Genomic DNA, 26,480 nt, shown 5'->3' on the forward strand with positions numbered 1-26,480 from the left:
AACTAGCAGTGGACTGTAGTGGGGAATTTATCCCTGCATGAAAGCTAGTTGTATTTTCGTTCGAAACACAATATCAATTCTCACGAGCAAAAAATTAACAAGTCCTTTTGCCACTCGTAAAAGCAATAAGCCAGGCTGTTGTATCATTATAAAAAATGTTCCAATATTTTTCATAATTCCAAGTATTTCGACTGGCAACGACACAAAAATATACTATAATTATTAATTAAAAATGAAATTAAATAATAGTAATTACTACTAAATATTACTTTTTATTTCACAGTATGAAACCGAAACGGTAGCTTTACACTTGCATTCTTAATACTAAAGCTTCATCTGCGGCCAGGTCCAAGAAATTCGCATGGATATCGTCACTGAAATATAAAACAAAGGAAATGCATTTCATTATTATGACTAAAATTCGTTTTACATCTTAGGCTCAGTTTCGTAATCATATTCCTAATAAATTACTTCCTTCAGTAAATTGAAATAAAATAAATACAATATTATAACCAATTTCATGTCTCAGTTAACTTGGTAGAAGGTGCTTGCTATCTACTCACTAAATATTCAACTGCCAAAAGCAGCTAGTTTTTATCCGGATCAAAAATCTTGTCAATGGTATTGATTGGAATGATTAATATTTCTAGCACGGAATGACTAATGTCTACTACGCATGTAGTGACCAGTTACTCATCTACTCAAAAACAGTTTCCAATTCGTTTAAGAGACAACAATGATTAAGTTGATGTAAACCACCACTAACCCGATACCATTAAAAATATCGTTCAGCCTGTATGTACGAAAGTCACAGCCTCGCTAGCCCTTTTACCGATTGAGAAAAATGTTGAACACACAATGCTCAATGCTGATACATGTTTGACACACGAGAGACACATGCAGGTTTCTTCACGACTTATTTTTTTCTTCAGGGCCGATTATGAGACTAATTATAAACACAAATTAAGCACATGAAAATCCAGTTGTTAAGATTGGGGTGTTCTAGTATTGGAACATCGCGGCATAACCATAAAATAAATATATTTATTATGTTGTATTTCGTTACAATTATAAATATTTAATTTCTAAATCAATCAATGTTCTTAAAATATTTCTTTAAAATTAAAAACAAAATGACGTCTTCAGGGTTCTTCAAAATAATATTTGAGTGCTTTTCTTTTGCGCACCCCATTTATTTACATAATGCTTTTCTCTGGACTCGGAAATATCTTCAGAGAGTGGAGTATTTTTATAATAATTATTTCCTAGTAAATTTATAGTTTATATTCAGAAGAATGGACGTAAAAACTACAATATTACATAAAATAAATATGTTTACATCATACCTAAAAGTTCTTGAAGAATGAACGCTGCTGACTTCTACTTCCAGCTGTCCAAAAATCAAGTCGAAAGCGGTCAAATTAACAACTTGATAACTCTTTCCAACATTCATTACAACAACGTATGCATCATCGTTATACCACCTGAAATAAAACTATCATTGATTATTATCACTGATATGATAACAGATTTCTGATAATACGACGATAATAGATCAAGTACTTATCTTGTTTGAAATAAAAACAAACTAGAATATATAGCTTAGCTCAGTTGTTGGGACTTATACGAATCATAAAAAAAGAAACGAACATTCTGTTGAGAAACTTTATAATCCCTTTTACAATTGCGATAAAAAATTGTAGATCATAATGGGTTTTAGTTTTAGAAGAGTTAAAAATATATACAATAAAATTTATTTATATTGTCAGTTCAAAATTTCAAGTTTGGAAACTTCAACTCATAGGGAACTTTGATATAAGTAAATTCCAAAATTCCATCTTCACAGATATTGCCCAAAGCGAGTTAATTAAGACGTTGTAAACACGATATACTTATGTTAAATAATAATTGATTTTAAAGACTGAAGTTATGTACGTTCACTTGTTAAAGTAGAATATGAGTTTTTCATTATAATCAGAATTCTAAACATGAAAAATAAAATCTAATAGAATAAGACAAACGCTGTGCCTGTAGAGAAACGTTGCGGTCTTAACCGGATATTTCCGGATTCGCTGGGGTTTAATTAGTGCTTACAAAAGATCTCGCACTGCAGTGGAAATATATAAATGTAATAAAATCTGCATGTCATAGATGACCAGCTCAACAGATAACGAATTAGTGTACTCACAATGGTATTATTTTTATTGAATTTAATTCCAATTGTTCATGGAATTTCCTTTTTTTTTTAATTGTCGTTACTGATTTCGCCTATTATCGAATACTGGACAGTATTTCATCAGTTTTATTTTTACAATACTGATTGCTTTTTTTTGACATGACATAGTAAATTCTCTGTTTATACTGAACTTAAATATACATATTATGTAGAACTGAACAAAGATTTACAGATTTGTTAGATAAGGAAATTTAGGCCGACTTTTCTCAATGTAATCTGTTTTCCAAAGTAGGTTCTCGTAAAACTGTCATGGCTAATTTATGGAAAAACGATTGATAGCCAAAAGTCTGAAGTAACTATAGCTGAAAAAGACAATAGCAATAATAAAAAAGTAACTGAAAAATATATACTTAACCTTTTAAAAGCAAATACGTTTTTGGTCAGTGCCAAGGATTGGTAGCCTCCAAGTCTGAATGCAGGACGAGACCGCAAATTTGTCAAACTTCGGTATACTTGGTAATGGGACCGGACAGCTGATCGTTGTTTTTCCACGTTTATATGTTGGTATCCATCAGCTAATGGAAGCCAAGTTTTCTCACCATTAGAGAACCCTATAATATATTTATGTATTATTTTCTTAATCAACAGTAATATATTATATTATGATGCCTTGCAATCACAAATAAAGATACCCCTCTTAAGTTACTACTTATTTTTTTCTACACATGTACCAATTGTGAGGATGACAATACATAGAGTTTTACGTTGCTAGATGGATCCTGAAACATTGCACTATTGACGTATAATTTGAATAAAAAGTATTATATACCTGCGTTCTTTCCGTTGCTCCATTGAAATGGTGTTCGGTATGGGTCACGGGAAACCTTTACAAAGTTGACCGGATCATCTGTGTTACAGGCCAAAGGATCCATCGTTTTAGTCCACGTTACGAATCCATTTGTCATACCAATTTCTTCGCCCTTTTTAATGGACAGATTGGATTAAATAGGATATGTATTTGAATTGCTATATTATGTATTTGGCAGTCTATCAGTTTATTGTGTTATATATTTATTAAGATACTTTTATTATATTATTGTATTTTATACAAAAATTAAACTTAAATTGTTGAATTATGAATGATACTTCGAAAATTTCGTCGATTTGTGATTTCCTTACTATAAAATCATAGTATGAAACAATACCTCTGTGAAAAGTTATGCAATGTTTTCGATTTTAATAATAAGATCCTATATCTTTCGTATAATGAATCTCTATAATAATTAGAATTACTCTGATGATGCTACATTATTTAACATTAAGCAGAATAAGATATAAAGTCCTGAGATACGAGTCTGATAAACGAATCAGAAGAACCTAAGCAAGGTTACGGACACTGCGATTAAGATGAAAACTGCGATTTTCAATACATAATTTCTTAAAAGAATTTTTATAAAAAAAAAAATGTTTTTTGCTTGTTTTAAAACTACTAACTTTTTTCAAGGTGTGTCAAACTTCGATAAAGTTTAACACATATTATTTAGTAGAAGACTCACATCCCGTATGGCTGTTTTGCATCATATTCTTTACGTGATGTTCTCGTATATAAATTTATTTGGTTTTATAAATTAAATATATCTTACCATGTAAGTGATTGCGATTCCAGGTAATAATAGGACAAGCATGTTGAAAGCGTCAACCAATTTTGGCCTAAAACGCGATGCCACTCGACTTTTATCGAGAGATCCAATCTAAAAAACAACAGCAGTTTAAAAAAAAACACAAGTAATAAATAGCTATGATACTTCAATTACAACTTCTAAATCTATAATTAACTATCAGAGTGACAGGACATTTTGTATTTATAGTTCATCTATTTTCTCTTTCATTGAATATATACTCGTATAGTAATCTAAAGAACAATTACCCCCCAATTAGCTGGCTGCCGAAGCGGTTTGTAGGTCAGCCATCTATCGACCGCATATTTGATGTCTCTCGCATCTGATTCCTTATTCAAGTCTTCTATGAGAGCGAAATTGAAGGGTATGTGAGCGTCGGAGCGCATGCCATCACCGTAATACCTCACTGCATTCTTTATGCCGGTGTAAGCTTCTGTTATCAATACCCTGAAGACAGTTTAAATCTCACGTTGAAAAAAAAACCGCTTTTATTGCACGTTAGAAACGGCGTTGGTCATTAATTTTATAATGGCTCCCATCAACGGTACGAAATAAAAGTGCAGTTAAAATTTTTATTTTCTAAACGTTTCGTGTATCTACTTTATTGTATGACGTCGAAGCTATATTTATATTTTTCGTTTGTTTTAAATCTCAAATAAAATTAAATTTCTGTTCAAAATCAAGTATAAAAATCTAATTTTTCTCTTTTATTCTATAATTAGAAGCGCGAATAAGAGAGCCTAACAATTTTCAACACTATTGTTTTCTTTTTAATTGGTTCGCATTGTGTTTCACATTTATAATCATCGAGAATATTTTAATTTTCCATCAAGAAATTATTTTTTATACGAGAATTCCTTATAAAATAATTATGCGTTTGTGACACGAACGAGTCCCTAAAGCTATTTAAATTGCATGATTACTTGGAACCTGGTCATGAGATGATTTTAAATCATTTACAAATGGTAGAGTAAAAGTTAATTATTTGTTGAAAATTTTATTCCTAAATTCAAAAGTGAACGATTTTTAATATAAACTGTCCAAATGTTGGCGAATGAAGAACCTACAGGCAACATAAATTGTAATGTTTCACGAACATAACTGCCTATTACAATTTTACTATATCTATAGATAAAGAATGTTAAGAACTTAAATTACACTAGTGATATTTAACGATGTTAAAATGAAGATCTTGTCATATTTTTTGTTGCCCATCATACTTAATCAATGGTAGGGATTTGTGCAGGTCCATCTACCACACATAATAAATTATATCGCCATGCAGCAAAACTAAATATTGATGTGTTTGAATGCTGAGAAAGTCAGTGTAACTACAGGCATAAAGGACATCGTTCCATTTTAGTTTGGTTGGCCATGGTTTGTCGCACATTGACGATATAAGGAATGGTTAATTTGTTTACATAGCCTATATCTATGGGCAGTGGTGACCAGTTGCCAACAGTGGACTCATTTGCTTGTGGCGATTAACGATGTCATAAATAATTAAATTATATACCAATAATATGCAATCTATTGCACTCATTCCAAATTTCATAATAGGTATGTTTACATTAAACAACATACACAATACATTGAGCGTATCATGCTATACTACATTGATATTTAAAATGTATTTATTCAATACTTTAAAATAGACTAATTTGAAGTCCATGATATTATCAACCAACTACACAAAGTTACATTTGAAATATGAGTAAGATTTAATCGAAAAAAACATCACAATTTTATACAGCATTAATTAAACTCTTCAAGAAGTTTTTATATGTTCAATAGATATAAAAAAATGGTTATATTTCAAATAATATAAGCAACATACCTTGTTAAATTATCTCTAAGTGTCAATGCGTCCAATACTTCGCGAAATTGGGAAATCAGATCATAATTTTCTTCCTGGTCTTTGGTGTAAATATGATCTAAATAGTCATAATCATCAGGCCCAAGTCCTGGTTTTCCAGTTGCCGGTTCATCGGGATAAATTCCTCCATATAGATCCTTGTCAACTTCAAATATATAGTTCACGGAATTCATAGAAAATCCAGCTACTCCCTTCTCTAACCAATATTTTAGGATGTTCTGAAAAAAGGTTTTTGGACATATTGACCACCATGATGTAGCTGATCCATTTTTTTAAGAAATATTTTACGCTTCTTCGGTAAAGAAACGCCTTTTTAGATTACTAATGTCTCTATGACAAGTTTGAATTTTACAAGTTATTTTTTCATCCATAACCATCAAGCTAGTGGAGCATTTTTTTGTAAATTACTTAAGGAATAAAACAAAAGATCGTCTTAATACTTTAAAAGCAGTGTCTCTTAAATCTGTAATGGAGTTGTTCTTTGATGGATGACTACAAAGTTTGTCGTATCGAAAACCCGTCGGTTCTTTGAATCTTAGTATCGATTTCTTATTCGCTTCATACACAGAAGAGTTAGCATTATTTAAAGAGATTTATGATTACAGTTCCTTTTAAATGTTTGTTCAGTAGGTAATGTGCTATTTATAGTGCTCAAAATCAAATCAATTCATATTATTTTATTTAATCAAGAAGTATTGCCACTTTGTTAGTATTTAAGGCAAAACCTAACATTGGTTCGAAACAGAAAATAATATTAGAAGTTCGTTTTTTTTTATTGTCGATATACAGAAGTGTGCTGATGAAGATATTATAGATTCTAATAGATCATTTTATAACTCAAACTGGTTTTTGTAATGACATTTTTAGGGGAAAATTACCATCATTAATATTTTATAAATAACATTTTTTTACTCGTCATTTTTTTTTGTACAACTGATCAAAATGTAATTTAGAATATGAGAGTTTTATGAATACCTACCTACAATATAATTACATTTTAAGCAAGTATTTATAGATCGAATGACATCTATGTTAAGTTATCTGGCACAGCACGAGCGCTACATGCGCGTGAGTCGTAACTAATAATTGCTTTCAAACAAATTTAAAGAGGCATTTGCAACATAATATACCTGGCACTCGACAATCATAAATAAAGATAACTAACCTTTATTTCTTCCTCAACGACGGGATTTCTAAAGTTTAAATCCGGCTGGGTGACACCGAACTGATGCAAATAGTATTGATCACGGCTTGGCGAGTATTGCCAGGCGCTTTTTCTAAAAACACTGATCTGAAATTCAGAATGGAATGTACAAAACGATGAAAGTGCATAAAACGAAAAGTATTCGTTTGCATGGAATTGGATACAGTTTTTGTTATCCCTGAGCAGTAATTTGCTTGCGCAGAATAAAACAATATGTATGTTAACTGAATTTATATACAGATGTTTCATTTTATAAAAAAATTATAAAAATCTGTCAAGCAGAGTGATTTTCAATCGTGGAATGGTGACAACTGACTTATGGTGATATTCCATTTTGATACGTGTATACTGTACATTTTTAATATCATTAATGTCAATATCGCTTATCACGCATTTCACGCTCGTGTTCTGTGGTTAGTTACCGTGAGATATACACCAGTTACTTTTTCACGAGTTAATATTATTCAATGAAAAAAAAAGGTAATATATTAAATAATTATTATTCAAGACATAGTTCTAATCATTTCCTGTAATATATTAAATCCCATAATGCTTGTACTAAGCAATATCACGTATTAGTATTGCTGACACATTTTCCTATAAAAGAGGTTTATATACATACATACATATATCTATATAATTTCTAGGTCATGATAGCATAGAGCAAGCAGAGTTTCCTTATTAACGGAACACACATCATCTCCGCTTTCATAGCAGAATTCATCAACATAATAATGTCACTATGGATACGCCCGTACATTAATGTCTTGTAAAACCAGAATACTATTCGTCTGTGGATATTTAATATAATATCGATAACGTTGTTTATGATTAGTTCATTTGATTTCGTCATAATTAATTAATTTTTCAAATATGTATTGACAAAAAGAGTTTATGTTGAAAGAAAAATTTATAATTAAACTTGTCATTTACTATTTGAAATCGATGTTATATCTAAGTAATTAATGTGCCTACTTCTGAGTCCTCCACTTCACTTGAGGAGAAGGCTTGCAAGTCGGAGCTTACTCGTGGTGCTAAAATTGGAATTGAATTAATGATATCAATTTTCGTCCTACAAATGCAAGATTCTTGGAATACTTTTCTTTATCACCAAACACGAGATATTTTATTAAAACAAATTAGTAACTAAAACATGAGTTTAAATGCACACCCTCTGTTTAAAAATTAACGCCTTCTTACTAGTGGGTCAGCTCGTCTGTCAGTAATTTAACACGTAGATACATTTACGTTAAAAAATAATGCTCACCCAATTGTTTGGGGGGCGTCTCCTGCCTTGCGCATCCAAATGGCCGTTTTCCCAAATAAACCAATCATGGTAATATTCGTCCTTGTTCGAAGATTTTATAAACCATTCGCTCTCATTACTCGTATGGTTTGGGACGAGTTCTAACACAATTTTCATGTCTGAAACATTATTTCTCTTATTAAGTTACCTGTATAAAATTGTTGTTTAGGTTTGGTTGCTGAAACCATGTGTAGTATTCTGATGTTATGCCCCTTGTTCCTGAATTTCACTGGCTAACTCACCCTTCAAAATGGAATACAATAATACAATGTATTACTACTGAAACCTACTCAGGGTTTGCACAAGTTAAACGGTGTTATATTTACTTGTTTGTAGGGCACCAACAAGTAAATATAACACCGTTTAACTGACTGACTGTGGCTTACTATAATTTTTTACTAAAAAGCGACATATGGAATTTTTGTATGTAGTAAATCTTATATTTTAGTATATTTCAATTTTATTTTGAAATATAAAATAATTTGAAAACTTTTCCTCTTGAGATGTGCTGAAAATTAATCAAAATATTTTGTAATATTTAATAAGTCTTTTTTTCATGTTATTCGACATCAAAAGACAAAACCAATAGCACAAAAGCCGAAAAGCTGTATGTTCATACAAAAAAATTACCTCGAGAAAAAAAACGACTTACGAATATTTTCATCGGTTTATTTGTGCGACTACGTTACGAGTATCAACATGTTTTATCTTTTACCGTCGCTCACTCGCTTTAATTATTTCATTAGAATCTTTACAAATATTAAATAAATCTTCTAAGAGATTTAATGGATCTTTTTCTGAATTTTGATGTACAAATTAGAGCCACCCCGTCACGTGGGAGTTATAAATCCTCCTTATTAGGTCCTCAATATTGTAGGTTACACGTGCTGACACAATTATATGCGTATTATTGTGCGACTGCTATGCTTATGGATCCTATAAGATATATTGAGAAGATCTGAAGCATTCCATCATGTGGATTGGATTCTATTGCGGATTAATTCATATGCAATTTTGAAGATTTTCGTCCAAAACAGACCGATGTCCTTACGACATTTTTATTTCATTAAGTCACGCATATGAAGATTTAGTTTTGCTGTAGATTTAGATTTCAAAATGGCATTTTTATTGGCTATCGTGACGTAAAAACTGAAACTTAGATCTAAGATTCATAACGGAAACGCAACACAAAAAAATCTTAACGTTATTATAGAAAGCACGCGTTTTTCTAATATTATTTGAATAAAGAAACCACTTTCATGAAATATAATCGTTTCAAAAAATAAACCTGTTAGTACAATAATTGTATGTTATTTTAGTAATTATAGTGTACGTTTTAATTGTACATGATTATTTTGATAAATTTCATCAAATTGAGTTATTTAAAATTATGGTATATGAAAATCCATATCTAACCAAAATCAGGAGTAGAAGTAATATTTATAACTAAATAATTCCTATGTACCGTGCCGTTGGGTTTTTGGTAGAATAGATTCATCCCATCTTAATCTGATAAACTACTCAATACTATCAACACGAATACTAAAATACGTAAAATATATATATTTATATATGTATATAATTCTTTTTTTTTTAAGTTAACATATCCTGTTGATTCTTTTGCGTTTCATTTCTTAACTATTGTGACAGCCCGAGATACTTTTTTATTTTATTTTAATACCACAGATAATAAAAACATACAGTAATATTTTTGACCCTCTAGAATTAATTTAGAGTAGAGATTAATAAAATTGGCGCCATTATTTTCAGGAGGATAATATTTGCTCTTAATATAATAGGTATCATATTATCTGATATCTTCAAACTACGTGTTAATGTAAGTTAAGTGCCTGAATAACCCCTATCTCAAAGTTTCAAGCAAAGTTCGGAAAATTGGGTCGCTAAAAAACCTTTCTATTTCCATTGTATTGTAGTGCTACTCACTTAATTCATTAGCCTTTTTGAGGAGTTGTTCGAAGTCTTCCATGGTTCCGTACTCTGGTTGAATTGAGTAGAAGTCAGTTACATCGAAACCGAAATCTTGATTTGGAGACCGGTAGATAGGTGATAACCATGCAGCATCAACGCCCAGATCCTTTAAGTAATCAAGTCTCGATGTGATACCTTTAAAATGCAAAAAAAAAAAATATATGCGTAATACCCAATATGATTTTACCCAAGAATTGTATTTATTAGGGATTAGTTGAAGAAATGCCTACGCCGCCAGTGTTCAAGTCATTCCAAGAAAAGTCAAATACGTCCTGGCATATTCAATTTGAGACTCAGGGGTACTCTGGATTTTAACTCTAGAAGTTCGGTTAGAATTTAAGTATATTATAAGATTGTCTAGAATTTTAAAAATGAAATATATTAAGTAAAAATAGTGGCATGTGTAAGCAATCTAACCATTTATATCCCCAATTCCATCGCCATCACTATCCATAAACGATCTCGGATAAATCAGATAAAAAACCGCATTTTCCCACCAATCCAGTTTTACGTTCACGTTTTCATATCTGCCATCAACAGCTGCGAATAACACGGGAAGTATCATCAACATGTCTGAAAAAGGCAAACTTTTTTAACAAATGTCTGGAGCAAACAATAGAAGTTGGAGAGTTTTTTTACGAAAATTCACAAAGAGTGAACTATTTTTTGTACTATACATTTAGACAGTAAAATGGTGAGCATGATAGTAAAATAACTAATTTTGCTACATACGACATAATGTACTTTTTCAATTTTTTTCTTTAACTCTATATTTAAGTATTTTACTATTTATCTGATGTGCAATATTATTTTTAATAATAATAAATTGAAATTTCAAGTCTTTCGGTATGATTAGGATAAAATTTGAGTCCAATATTTTATCAGTAACGTTTTAGACGCAAAGTTTACTTAGTTACACAAAAATATTGCAAGTACATTAGTTTTTAGGGTTTCAAAGAAACAAAGAGGAACCTTTAAGATTTCGCCCTGTCTATCTGTGCGTAGAGTAATTGTATGTAACAGCTAATTTACTTGGAAACTTTTTACACTAGGTGTAATTTAGAAGGAAGTTATTCTATATTGGTCTGGCTGTCTATATTTGTAGACAAATTATAAAAAATCAGAGGCAGTACAAAAAACAAAAAAAAACACAAAACAGTCTGCCTACGAGACTTTTACGAACGTTCTAACGGAACACAGTTTCGATTTTTCTTAAACATTTAACCACTGATCCTATCCACCACAACGCATACAACTTCAGACATAAAATGTCACTTCGATAAATCATATACAGACTTATAAATAAAGGTTGTTAAACGAATATTTAGTTAAAAAGTACCTTTTTCTTTCGGATATCAAATTAATGTTTAACCAAATAAGCCGTTAGAAATTTATAAACGTAAGGCCGAATAATTATAGTTTAAATGATTGATTTTGATACTTGTATGATTGAATGAATTATATAAAGAATATTATTACAAAAATAAGTACTTACTTAGTAAAGATATTAATACTTGCAATTTAATTTTACAAACATCACAACTAGGTTCTATTAGAACTGTTTTCTAATGGACGAATGAACGGAATTTATAAAACGTCTCCTTATATTACATTAGCGATGAATGTTTTTGCAAACATTTCTTTTGTTTTTACCAAACGTTACTCTAATGGACGTCGTATCATATGAAGTTTGATAAACAGCTGATCAATGGATGCCCTTTTATTATATACTTATGTTTCTTAACTAATAACACTGTTCATAGATTGGTACACATCTAACGGAGCATAATGTATAGTTGTTCACATCACAAAGTGTTGTGCAGAAACGCGTTTGCGTGCTAACGCGCTACTTCGAGCGGTAAAGTCGCTTTTGTACGTATAAACCAATGCACATATGTATTTGCGCGCTTTCTTGAGTGTACGTTAACGGGCCCTAGCGCGCTCGCTTAAGCCTATGTAAGCTCTACGATGATTTTACCAAATGTGGGCATACAACCAACAAGGATTTTGTGAGATTTTCATATGCAATATATTAATATGAGTAAAAGATAATAAAATGTTGTATCGAGAAGGTTTTTCCATATTGAAAATTAATATTAGTATTTTCTTTCTTACAGGTAAGCCGTAATGTGCATGAATTTAACATCAGAGTAAGTCTTAAGTATTGGAGTCTAAACAAACCTAACCTATACGACAGTGAATCGGCAGTGAACCAATTTCAATCGAAACTTTTACATTACCGGTTAACATTTCGCGAAGAGTTTACGTATTCTAACCTTTTGATTCAGAATAAGTACAGCCAGAGTAAGAAAACCTTCGTCAGTTTTCAAATTCATTCCTTTATCAAGTCGTAAACTTTTAGTACCTTTTGAATCTAACGCACTAAACAGACAACTGCATATAAAATTAAACTAAAATAGTATGATATCTTGGTTCAAAATAGTTATCTCTTTTATAAGAGACAAGACAATGTCCTAATCTCCGATGTTACACTAGCATTCATGAAGGACTATGAGATTTCGTTAAAAATTGGTAATTGTCATACCGACGGACGGCTTATTATTTTTATTATTATTATAGAAACGCTAATATATTCTTTGCTAGATGGGACTTATAATGACATTGCGACGCAATATGTCATACTCAATTGGTAAAGCGGGTTATCGCTTATACCGAGCACGCGAAAATAGATCTTAAGGTGAGGAACCTTTTCTTACTCCGACTATACCTCTAAGTAAATAATCCCTTAAACAAAATGAGGGCTTCCTTATTCGTCTTAAATCTAAATTTAATGTAATATGCAAAAAAGAACACACTACAATACCTTGTATGGAATTTATAGAACCTGGTGTTTTAAATGGTTCCAATTTTAGTAGAAAACTAATTTCAATTCGACACATGAATTAAATTAAGCAAATGGTATTTTCCTGATAACTCTAGTCTTCGAAAAGAATATCTCAAATCGGGATAATTTTCAAGGTCATATTCAAATTTCTAATGAAAAATTAGACGTAACTTTCCATTAAGCGGGTACAAAGATCTTCAAAACTTGGTGCAGGCAACGTTTTACTCATAGTTAATTAGGGTCAGACCTCGGAGCGAGATTAAAGAGAAAAGACCCCTAGATAGAGTATACCTACATACCTATAAAAGCCGTATAATTTTAAATTAATAAGCATTCTGAAACTTAAGACGTATGTTATTATTTTTAAATATTAATAACGTATTAGTAACGTAAATGGAATGTTCTTTATTTTAAACGATACCGAATTCATTCGCTGCATCTGATTTCTAGTAGCTCATACTTTTGAATAAAGTTTACGAATGAAATAAATAAACTTTTTTTTACATCCAATTAGCAGCCTGAAAATTTCCCGCTGCAGGAAAAGGTTTGGAGCATATTCCACCACGCTGCTCTAATGTGGATTGGTGGAATACACATGTGGCAGAATTTCGTTGAAATTAGACACATGCAGGTTTCCTCACGATGTTTTCCTTCACCGCCGAGCACGAGATGAATTATAAACACAAATTAAGCATATGAAAATCAGTGGTGCCTGCCTGGGTTTAAACACGCAATCATCGATTTAGTTCTAACCACTGGGCCATCTGAGCTCTCTCAAATAAACTTATTAAACACTGAATTAGAAATGACAAATGGATTTAATTAAATGATTAAAACTATCGATTGTTTACTTCCAACAGAGGTGGCGAAATAGTTTAGTCGGTCGAGTAACAAGCAATACATTACTGTGAATTTCTTAGTGCAGGATGGGTAGCTCCATAGGGAACGCACCGGTGCGACCCACGCTCAGCATCCGTCAAGACCTGTCTCAAAGACGTAGCGGACGGATATCATCCTTCACACTTCAGTGATAAAATCCAACTACGAATAATGCGCCCTTTGACTGATAAATATAAATAAATTAAAAGTAAAAAACACGTTTTAAAAACAAGGTTTTATTTAAAAGAAAAAATTATTTACGCGACAAGCTTTTATATCATAAAAATTGTGTCGAATGAGTCAAATTCGAAATGACTTTAGAAGTTAACAGTAAAAGTTTTAGTGAATAAGATTATTTTTTTCTTGACATTTGAAAGTTTTTTGGTAACAGCAAAATGTGATAACTGAGTGGTTCCTACTTGCTCAAAACCCAAGCACCACGTAAACTTAAAAGACATTGCTAACATTTCTTGTTAAAAAATTATAAAAAACAAAAGACAGTAAAATATATCTGGAAATTTTTCAAATCAATGTATTTGCTGCTACTAGTACTTTTAAAGCCCTATAGCTTATAGTTCGTTAAACTGCGAGACGAGCATCAGATAAACCATCGAAAACGCTAGCATACAATCACAATTGTATTTAAATTGCCAGAACACCGTAGCAATTGAATTTAGAATGTTTTTATTTTGTTTTTAAGCCAACTATTGGCTAACCATAACAATTAATACTTGATTGTTCAATAGTTCGCCTGCAGAAACAATTCCTAGTAAACGCAGTTCGCGGAAACAGTTATTACTGTTTATATAACTTATAAAAATTTAAAACAGTCATTACCTTAATCCTTATCTAATATTATTAACAAGTATTAATAAACAAGACATATATAAACATAAGATTTTATATTTAAGGCCTAAATGTTAATAATGATTATGTAAATAAAAATGACATACCATATCATACGAAAATATATATTCGTAAATGATAAAAGAGCTTAGAATTAATATTCGTTGATTTTTAGTTTACATTTAATTTTATAAGATGACAACATATGTACGTTTTTAATTTTTCGGTAGAATCTACATTCCAAAATGGTGGTAGCTGTACATCCAATTCGATACATGACGATTCGACGATCCGCCACAGCTGCCTATTTCAAGCACAAGACTAACGGCTTTTCGAGATGATGATGAGGACCGTAAATACTTCCACCTTCAACCTCTCTGAAACTACCGAGAGTTTTGTGACAATATAACCCAATAACCTTTTATCGGTCTGTCATGGGGCTTGAACCGGGGCTCAGAATATATGGCCTTTGATCTATCAACTAGACAAACGAGGCAGTCTATACCTAATCTATATTTATTAATTAATCCAATACTATAATTACAAAAGTTTATTTATGAAACAGATAAATAATAATAAATATACGTATATCATCCGACAATCGTTTTGACGTATATTAATTATATCGATGTATTTTCCGCTAACTTCATCTGTAATGTGGATGTAGGCGATGTCACACTCACTCGATTGGATCAACGATCTTTACGCGTCTTTCCACAAATTCAATTCGCAATAGTATTATGTGGTAAATGTTCTTCACGATATAACTGTTGAGTTTTCATTTCATTGGTTTTAGAAGTTGTAACGTTGTATAAAATAGATAGGTGTAGCTCTGGATAGAAAACTTTGTATTTATTTCAATTGCCAAAAATATTTTTTAAATTTAAAATGTAAAGCTGTATTTTACGTACAAGCCGTGTCGATTTTTATTTTTGTTATATTTATAAATACTGTAAGCTTTATTAAAATAAATATTCGTTTTATGAAGTCATGTTTAAATATATCATGATATTTATGCTACTATAAATAATATTACTTTATTTTATCCGTAACCAACGCCCGACGCGAATTTCTTAATAAAGCAACTGAAATAGTACGCTTAACGAGAAAATATTAAGTAGGTATATTTATTTGTAAGTTTTTAAAATTATGTTATAAATCAATTATTGGAATAATATAAATTAATATTTTAAATAGTAATTTTACAGCAAAATATAGATCAAAGCTTCTGTAGGAATTATACTTTCAAAATTTATTAATTTTAGTTGCCAAGGCCAATATTTTATTTGCACAGTTAAATAATTCGCAGCGAACGATATTTTAAATCTGTGATATCTTCTACAGTATTAAATATATGACCTACTCCTAATAAAAATATCTATAATCAATTATGAATTAGATATAATAATGCATTAGAATTAATAGCTTTGACTTGGACTTTTTCGAAGCCTTTTTAAAACCTAATTATTAAAATTTTCTAGGACATTATTTTGATCTTCTAAAGTTTAGCATTAGCAATGTAAGCGTAGGAACCCTTTTTTTTAATAAAACACCGTAATATTTCTAATGTATATAAAACCTTCCTTATCGCTATCTCTAATAGTGTATACCGTATCAAAATCCATTGAGTAGTTCAGAAGTTAGCGGAGATACAGACGGACGCAGAAAGCGACTTTTTTATACCGTTTATTACTTTAATTACGGAAATAAAGTCAATAAATTACACTAGGCAACACTCAAAAATTCCCGGGAAAACTTCATAGCATGTTTTATAGATAATCAAGCATCTAACATCAGAAAAATAATAATATATTTGAATCACATATAGAATAGGAGATTTCTAAATTTCTTTTCAAATCACATTTTTTTCCATTTTTTAGGTTATGTCTGGGAAAAAATAAAATAATTCAATCAGCGAAAATCTGCTGTTATGTCATATAAAATGTTTCAGCGTTATAGCGTGATTAAGTTATGCCCTGGTACAGTTAGTTGGTTCCATGTATGTCGGGAATACATAACGAATTCTTTCTGTGGAACTTTTCCATAGTTGCCTTTATGAATAATTAAATGGTGTCTGTGTAACTTTATCGGCTTCCACGTGTAGTGAAACATTTCGTGTTATTTTGCGCTTTATTTTTAGTTACTAATACATCAGCCTTATACATATTTTTTGTATTGATTTACTTTAAACTATTTCATATAAATATTTTATTCAGTATTTAAAAAAATATATATTATTTAATACATTTATTTTTTACGCTTGTATCTTTTTTTTAAATATCTTTATAGCATTACGTAAAAAAAAAAAAAAAAGTTATTAGTTTGTCATCATTAGCTCCTGTTTTATTTCTGAAGAACTTTGATCACCGCTCTTGTTATTATTTACGGTGACAGCCTGTAATGCCTCACAGCTGGGCTGAAGTCTCTACTTCTTACGCCAATGTGAGTTGATGGTCTGTCGTTTTGTCGAGAAATTTTCTTTATGATGTTTTCCTTTAAGAGGCAAGGTTAAACAAAAACTTTTAAGAGATTGTTATAATGTGAATATTCGATATAACTTAACTGTTATTCAATCAAAGATTAAAATTAAGACTAGGTACAGACTATATAATACTGCATTTAATATATACTGTACATATACAGAGTACATAACAAACTCTTTGTGTGTTGCTCAAATAGCATAATTAAAGGGTACAGAGAAAAAAGGTGGACAATCTGTGTTCTAAAGTATTAAACATTTGAGAAACGGCTTAGCTGAGAGAAGTTGGGCAAAGTATCTTAGTCGTAGGGATCTTGGACATTATGCATGGTATACACATACTTAACTTGTTTGTATGCTATTTAATAACTAAATACACCAAAACTCGTAATACACTTGTAAATTTTGACTAACTACAGCGTAACTAAACATTTGAGTAAAAATTACGATATACTTCGGTCTATTTTTTTTATAAAACGGAATCTAAATATTTTGTCTATATATAGTTCGTCAACGACTTTTTTTTAGTAATAAATTTCAGCAACGACTGTATTGCATAGTAGGAGTTGAAATAATAACAGTCGTACCAAAGTTTCCCTTCGATTTTCATAACAATAACGTCGTATTGTACGTAGTGATGAGTGTCTAAAACAAGAAAATTACCGCTGAATACATCTGAAATATTGTAATATATATCTTAATTAAGGAATACTAATAGGTATAATAATAATGTGATTCTCATAGCATTGATACAAGGAAGTTTGTTCCTTACAAACAAACTCCTAAACTCCTGTTACTCGACTGCATAGAGTCAGTAACTCTTTTGGTGGGCAATGTATGCGGTTCTACAACAGAATCCCAGAAAGCGTTCAAAATGCTACTGTTGCCAAATTAATTTTTTTTTTTTTGTTAAAGAACGCTTGTGTGTGAAAGGTTATTATACAATTAGTGAGTTTATGATTGATAGCACACCTTGGGAATAAAACGATCGCCTCCTGGCTATTTCTATTCATATTCAATATATGAATTTAATTAGATTGACAAAAAAAGGACCCGCAGAGTTTCTTTCATCGGTTCTTCTCAGGTGTTTCCTTTTCGCATCCGGTGGTAGTGTTTAATTTGACTATCAATAAGTAAGTTTAATGCTTCTATATCGAATAAAGGAATTTGAGTTTGAATTTGAATGAATTACTGATATTTCTATGAGAACCGGAGAGAACCGGAGAGAAAAAGTCGTTTAATAAATACGTGTATTATTGGTATTTATCTGTATAAATACCAATAATACACGTATTTATTAAACGACTTTTTTCATCACGTAATATAAGATTAGCCAGCTACCATTATCTGAGGGCGAGATGTAGGAAATTGGCTAGATTGTATCGAAAATTCGATTGTGACTTGGATAAAAGCGAAAATAGATCTTATTGAATGTTTTATTGACCACTCTTTATTGTCCCGACTCGAAATGAAAAGATCGTTCAAACTGTAATTGGGTTGGATCTTTGACAATCAATGTATTTGAAGAGATACGCTTTCAAATATATAGTGTTAGCTGAGTTAAAAAAATCTGCTTATGATCGGCTTAGAGCTTATTCCACCACGCTACTTCATTCGTATCGACGCGTAAATAAGACAAAAAGCAGAATTTCATTCAACAATTGCAGATATCCTAAAGGTAATTTATTTTTGTACCGAGTACGAGATAAATAACAATAACAAATTAAGCATATGAAATATCAAAAGATTTTGGTTCCCATCTGGACTTGAACACATAATCTTTCGTTGATATTTCAGGGTTTTAACCAATTGTCTTATGCTAATGTATATATATAACACACATAAACTTCAAACTATTAGCGATGAATACATCGCTGTAATTTGTAAACGTCTAATTTTAACGTTATTTCAAACCGACATTAATATGTTTATATAATATTTTACATCAAACGCTCTTATTGCTTTAATTTATTATTTAGTTAGGTTACACAATAATGAACTCATTTATTAAAGTCAACTGATAATATATTACAGTAACTACAGCTTAAGAATACGTTTTTATTAAAAAAATAACTTAGAAATAAAATCATTGCTCAAATCGTAATCGTGTACTTTGATTTTTAGTCTGAGATTAGTAAACTAAATACATTACGAAATTACATTTTGTTTGTAGTTCTATTTTAACTAAAATATACTTTTACTTCTTTTATTTACTTCTATCACGGTTCATGAGATACAGCCGTGAGACTGACGGACGGACAGTGGAGTTCTAGTTTACCCTTTGGGTACGTTGGTAAAAATGATTAGTAGGATTTGCTAAACTTTCTTTTTAAATCTGTAAACTTCAATGGTATATCTTCAAACTACACAGATCGATATAATTATTCCTTTCACTATAATTGTTGAGGTAGCCTTATTTTTCCTGTTTAAATTTTCATCCCGTTTACTTTAGTTACTACTATCGTCGTTGTTCTCGAATATTCTATCTTCACATACATTATCCATGACTTTTATGTGTGTTTCTAGCAGGTATTTTGAAACAACTCCCACACGCACATCTTCACACGAAAATTAATAGAGTTTATGCTCTTCAGAAACAAATAGATACAAACAAATACAATGATATTACGAGCACAGTTCAATCTTGCCCCGATTTTATTCGCTATGAATATCAGATGGCAATGTAGATATTGACGTAGAAATTTCAAACACACGCACTGTGCTCACAACGACGTGTCGATTTGTGTTGCTTTGTAACGTGACACTCAAAGGAATTGATCGGGCAGAACATGCAATGCATATTGACTATACGAATGCTTACATTGTAACATGTTCTTTCTTGGTGGTAGAGCCTTGTGCGAGCCCCTCTGGGTAGGTACCACCCTCTCATCAGATACTCTAACGCCAACCGGAACACAACAGTACTCAGTATTGTTGTGTTCCGGCTTAAAGGGTGAGTAAGCCGGTATAACAGGCACGAGGAACATAACACCTTCGTTCCCAAGGCGATGTAACGAATAGTTAATATTTCTTACAGCGCCATTGTCTATGGGCGGTGGTGACCACAAACCATCAGATTGTCCATATGCTCGTCCGAAAACCTATACATATAAAAAATGTTACAATTATAATTCACCTTGCTACCTTTTCATTATTCAGATTGTCAAATTAACAGTATCTTTTGACCGGAGGAGCAGACCAGATCAAGATCAGACCAGCGTTTACGTGGCAAGCATTCGTAATGTATGTATGTGCATAGGTATATCAATGCATACTTTAATAAGTTAAAGCATAATTGGTGGTAAGATTGTGTTTGCATTGCAATAAATTCTATTGTTTCTTGATGGTTTGGAAGGTGAGTGAGCCATGGTAATTTCAAATATCATTATCCCAAGATTGGCGACGCGTTGGCGATGTAAGGAATGGTTAAAATTTCTTTTAGGGCCAGGCATTGGCATGGGCGATGGTGACCACTTGCCATCAAGTTACCATTTTGCATGTCTCGTTATCTAGTATTATTTTTTTACATTTCTTCGATCTTCGCTTTTGTAAAACGCGTTTTTTAGCTAAAACATTACACGTACTCGTTAACACTATTGGTAAGGACTTTTCATAAGTTTTACAAATTTTTAAATACAGTTTGTAAATTAATTTCTAAATTATACAACTATTAACAAACAACTGTTTTCATTAAATTAACTTTTATATTAAAAGTTTTGATTTTCTATAGTCTGTATCGTTTGATACACCGCACAAAAATAAAAAATCGGTGACTCGAAACGAAAGCAATTGTTTTTAACCGTGCAGTCTACCTGTCGTTACCAATGGAACTGTGGGTCGTCAATGAAGTTCATATTAAATATATAGTCATTGTTTAAAAAACAGAACACAGAACCTATAGTCACACTCAAACGTATGCGGTCTAATGAGATTATCACAATAGTTTGCAATCATTTAGTCGAACAATTAAGCCCAAATCTTAAGCTCGCTCTACACCTGGCCTTGTCTGAAGGGAGTGGATAATGTATGAAATAGACTCGCAAATATATTTCTTCTATCCTCTGTCACGATATTTCTTATTTAAATCGTGTGACTCAGTGGCGTGTAACTACATGAACCAATTTCAGTGTGTTGCTTTTTGGCTGAATGATTGTGTTCATGGACTAAGTGGTCTTTCACAATCTGAAGGTATCAGATGTCGGTGATTATAACGATAACTGACCCGGGAATCGAACAGAGTTAAGTTCTTTCACCGTTATATTTGTTTAATGTCACATGTTGTAAATGCCTAAACTGTGTTTGTAGTTGAAATTACTCATTGAAACACTGTGAACTGAACGATCATGTGAAAAGGCACCAGACGTGAAGCAGCCTTTAGGAAATCGAACACACCTTTGCGATTAATTGATTCGTAAGCGACGACAACGCGGAAACATCAATAAAGCTACGGCCACACCTGTGCGCTCAGACAAAACGGCTTCAAAGACTCAATTATCACAAAGTTGTAGTATCATCGTCGATTATTTTTGAAGACTCCATTCACTCAGACATATTATTGTTCATCGTTCATGTGAAATAGATACTCTGATAAATATTTTAATTTCCATGAATATTTAATATTTTATTTAAATCAAAAGTCAAAGTCAGTAACTCTTTAGAAATCGGATACATTGAAACATAATTATATAGACTCATATCGAATTCCCCTTAACGAATAAATTTATATAATAAGGTATTATTAATAATTAATTCTGATATATTTTACAGACTCAAATTCTATTGTTTTGAATACAATTGACTGTTAAGTATTTTATGAAGTATTTCATTAGATTTGAGGGAGCAAACGAAAATATATTTTATAAATATGAAAAGTCTTTTTGTTTTAAACCTTGGCTAAAATTTCAAAATGTTATAATTGTCGACCTGGGATTCAAACCTTTATCATCTGCAGCTGTATAAAGAAGCCATCACACCAACAAAGTTATTTAAATATGTTTGCATTATCAGCTCTTTATTACATTTTTATGCAACTATAACCGTGTTTAATTTATAGCCTGAAAACCTAGCTAGCTCGCAAGCCCATTGGTGGACGCACCGGCGGGGTGTCCGTAGCATGTGCATACCTTTGAAGAGAGGGAGTAGCCTTTATGAGGGGAAAACGTATAAATGCATTTATCCAGCGATATAAAATAAAAATCTGATTTGTCTTTATAAATTTTCTTCTTTATAAAAAGTGCACTTTATTTTAAAAAAAAATAAGTCCTTTATGAAAAAAAAAAAATATATTTCTAACTGAACAGATTTAACAATAAGTGCGTAGGTTGTTGACCCATTTACTTTGACACGCGACAAGCAAACACGTGCACATTATAAACCTTGCACTGCTGGGAGCAGGCGAGTTTATTTGACAACATTTAAATTCTATGCTAAGGCCAAAGAAAATCTGATGTATTATGTTACCAACATTTATTTTATTGTAAATATTTACTAGTGATATAATGTATTAGATTTAAACTTTGAAAACCTAATTTTATTATCGCTTGGTATGAGTGTTTTTTTTTTTAATAAAAATTTAATAGCGCAACGGTGTAATGTTTGACGAACATACCATAAACTAAAATTTAACAAATAAAAATTGTATATTAAAATCTAATTATTTTTGGTCCAAAAAAAATCCTTAAAATAAACTTCTTAATTTTAGATAAAAATACAGATCGATTGCGTGCAGACAGACAACATAAAATACAATTTAGACAAGCTAAGATCGTAAACAGTTCGTATAGAAAATTACCGTCTTCAAATAAATAAATAACATCAACCCAGACGAATTGCTCTCAACAAACACGTTATAAAGCTCCTGTTAAAACGATTCTGGTTTTATTTATACTCGGAATTTCTTTTTGAATCCCTTTTCGCTGTATCATATTTTCAAAGAGTTTTCAATCAAGCGTGGTTTATTTTTTTAAATTGTACAACACTGACTACACAAATATGCAGAAACTAGATTGGCGCTTGTTTGTTGGTTTTTTTTTTTCGTACTTTTGAAACATTGTTTCGTTATAGTTTGTACATATATTTTTGTAGTTTGGATCAAATTTCATAACTATGATTTAGTATTTAGAATAATATTATTATCGGATTCAGTACATTTAATAAAATGTTTATATATTTCAACGTGAGTTGAGTACTACAATTGAAGACGCTAATGCGTTTATATGTATAATATTATATATAAAATGTAATTATACTCATAGAGTATTCAAACTTTTAGAAGGTGAATTAAATTACTAAACTAATATATTATATGATTACTTTATGTAAGTGAACAAACGTTCCAACTAGTAAGTGGTCACAACTGCCCGTAAATAATGGTTCCGTATAAAACATTCAACTATCACCTACATCACCAATGCGTCAACGACCTTTGGAACTAAGATGCTTTGTCCCATGTTCCAATAGTTACACTGACTTATTCACCCTTCAGAACGGCACACAACATTGTACAACTTAGTATTGCTAGTAGGTGGCAGAACAATTGATAAGTGGGTGGTACCTACCCAGACGAGAGTAGAGCACTACCACTTTTTTATAAATATTATGAAAGCGTTGTCAAATATTATGCGGCTTAAACTATATTACCTGATAAGTTGGCTTTTCGTTTCTGTGTATTTACAAAACGACCGTCATTCGTATTTTCGTTATTAACGTTATCATTTCACCCTTTGATATTTAAATCACGCGAAACCGTTGAATGCACAAAGGCAAAAGGTCAGAAGTTCATAATATCGAGAAATACTCCGATCCAAAAATTATAAAAATATCTATGATTTTCTCTTTTCTCTGTCCTTACTACATACAATAAAATCCTTATACATATGTATTTATATATATAGCAAAGTCAGTTTTTTAATATCTTATTGCAAGATTTGATAATTATGCACTTTGTACGGTTATATATTTTAACGTTTCCTATACGTAAGTGCCAAGGATATTGATAAAATTCGTAAGTTCAATTCACACTACGAGTACTTCTTATCGCCGTACATACTAAAAAGTTTACGAATATCATCATCACCATATATAATGTTTACATACAATGTCACCATCTAGTTGATTGATGTATTGCAAGTGGCAAAGAGTACTTGGTGGTAGGGCTTTGTAAAATCCCACCTGGGTAGGTACCACATACATCATATATTACCACCAAGCAGCAATATTTATTACTGTCGTTATCAGGTTTTAAAGGTGAATGCGTTAATATATCTACAGGCACGAGGACCATAACATCTCAGTTCCCAAGGTTGGTGGTGCATTGGCGATGTAAAACATAGTTACGAATAGCGGTGACCATTTAATATCAGGTCATCGCATTGCAAGTCAACCTACGCATGGCGTACAAAAAGCCGCTAAGTTTTTTACTAGGATTTACATTTAACTTAACCTTGTAACATGATTGCCTCTGAGCTTATGAGCTCAGTTGAATAAATAATTAGACCTTTAGACTTAAACTCGAAACATTATGTTTTCATGTGAATGAACCATAACGGGCTTATGTCTACGTCATGTTATTAAATATTTGATATTAAATACAACAACTTATATTCACTGAGTGTTCATTTCGAGCTCGTCTGAATGTCCTTCGGAACATTTTATTAGACAATATTTTGAAACTAGCTTAATAGATTTTAATTCACCAAGAAGTTTCAGATTTTGATGTTTATATCACGTAGAACGGAAAAAACATCGAGGAGAGTGTTCGGTATTGACATTTAAAAAAATACGCATGATGTTAGAATTATAATAACATCAATTATTTCATTGATCTTATTTCATAAACAAAGATATCTCTGAATATAATGCTGTCTTACCTTTCAAAACAAATAATGTTTTATGTCATAATGACGTATTACAATAATTTTAATACAACATAACATTAGATTTTTTTTTTAAATCAGTTCTCAGTTCAAAAATATACCGATATAACGTCATATTTTTATCTCAACTTACAAAAACTTTTTAACTTAAAAAATCTGTTATCGCAAATCTGCAATCATTCTAAGTGACGCTAAAGCGTTATTTTTTATTCAGTCAACGTCGGTGGCTTCCTGCGCGTAAATGAACCAAATCGGATCGTTTTAATGTCGATTGAGACAGCTATGATTCAGATAGTGGATAACGAGTATATCAAGTGAGAAATGGAACGAGCCGTTTCCAATTACTAAATTGCCAATCGAAAATCGATCATCGAGAAAGATTCTGATTTTCTGATGACAGATTCTTAATTCAAATTCGATAATAAATACAATAAAAGTCAAACGAAAAATATTACGAGTGTATTTATTGTTATGTAATACGTGTTTGTACGATTACTTATTTATTTAAAAATAAATTATTTCCGTCTTAGAGTTTAGTAAATATGTATAGATCTGCTTTTTGCCAAACTATTTGGGGTAGGCATCGCATGCCTTTTCAATTTCAATTCTCCTTCGTTATTCGTCATCTGATCTCTCACATCCATCTCTCTCATATTACCCCTCACATACACACACACAGTCTTCTTAGGGCGTAAACTTTTCCTCGACGTCCCTACGCTCACGCATATCATCGCGATGACAGTTAAACCAACATTTCACAAGGAGGGTCAAATCTTTTTGCAGCATTTTTTTTTTATGATATCGGAAGGCGGACGAGCAAATGGACCACCTGATGGTAAGTAGTAACCACCGCCCATAGATAATGGCGTTGTAAGAAATTTTAACCATTCCTTACATCACCAATGTACCACCAACTGGGAACCAAGATGTTACGTCCCTTGTGCCTGTAGTTACACTGGCTCACTCACCCTTCAAACCGGAACACAACAATACTGAGAACTGCTGTTTGGCGGTAGAATATCTGATGAGTGGGTGGTGCCTACCCAGACGGGCTTGCACAAAGCCCTAACACCAAGTAATGATGATCAGTATGTATCATTATGATCATAATTAAAAATAGGTACTGTATGTAATTCCGATGCTATGGGCGAAAAATAAACCAGTTCAGAGCAGGCGGAATAAAAATGGAGCGTTTTATCTTTCAATATTTTTTTCATTATTGCTCTGAGACATAATCCTTGTTTCAACTGCGAAAAGAAATATTTTGAAATTACAGAGTAATTTTGCCACCGTTTGTTCAGTTCAAATTTTAAGGTAGTTTGTAAAT

General features: G+C 31.5%; 2 protein-coding genes across 7 annotated transcripts in view; one reads left to right on the forward strand and one right to left on the reverse strand.

Moving 5' to 3' along the window:
* LOC125076861 (calcium/calmodulin-dependent 3',5'-cyclic nucleotide phosphodiesterase 1) overlaps positions 1–26,480 on the forward strand; it is a 451,483-nt gene that overhangs the window by 329,109 nt on the left and 95,894 nt on the right. The gene's annotated exons all lie outside the window — the stretch shown is intronic.
* Positions 257–11,783, reverse strand: LOC125076864 (maltase 2-like). Its single transcript, XM_047688588.1, has 12 exons — positions 11,726–11,783; positions 10,648–10,803; positions 10,186–10,365; positions 8,203–8,360; positions 6,897–7,022; positions 5,693–5,949; positions 4,104–4,302; positions 3,820–3,927; positions 3,006–3,156; positions 2,592–2,787; positions 1,347–1,484; positions 257–374 (listed from the first exon to the last, which is right to left on the reverse strand). Exons 2-12 carry the CDS (start codon positions 10,799–10,801, stop codon positions 305–307), a joined length of 1,737 nt encoding a protein of 578 aa, XP_047544544.1. The 5' UTR covers positions 10,802–10,803; positions 11,726–11,783; the 3' UTR covers positions 257–304.

Source organism: Vanessa atalanta, chromosome 3 (assembly GCF_905147765.1).
Source record: "Vanessa atalanta chromosome 3, ilVanAtal1.2, whole genome shotgun sequence".
Taxonomy (NCBI): domain Eukaryota; kingdom Metazoa; phylum Arthropoda; class Insecta; order Lepidoptera; family Nymphalidae; genus Vanessa; species Vanessa atalanta.

Excerpts from the sequence above, each read along its gene's own strand:
- LOC125076864 (XM_047688588.1), bottom strand. The coding sequence starts at position 10,801 with ATGTTGATGATACTTCCCGTGTTATTCGCAGCTGTTGATGGCAGATAT. Across the intron at positions 8,361-10,185 it reads CAAAAAGGCTAATGAATTAA|ACATGAAAATTGTGTTAGAA; the intron begins GTGAGTAGCACT and ends ATAATGTTTCAG. Across the intron at positions 7,023-8,202 it reads GACGCCCCCCAAACAATTGG|ATCAGTGTTTTTAGAAAAAG; the intron begins GTGAGCATTATT and ends TCTGAATTTCAG.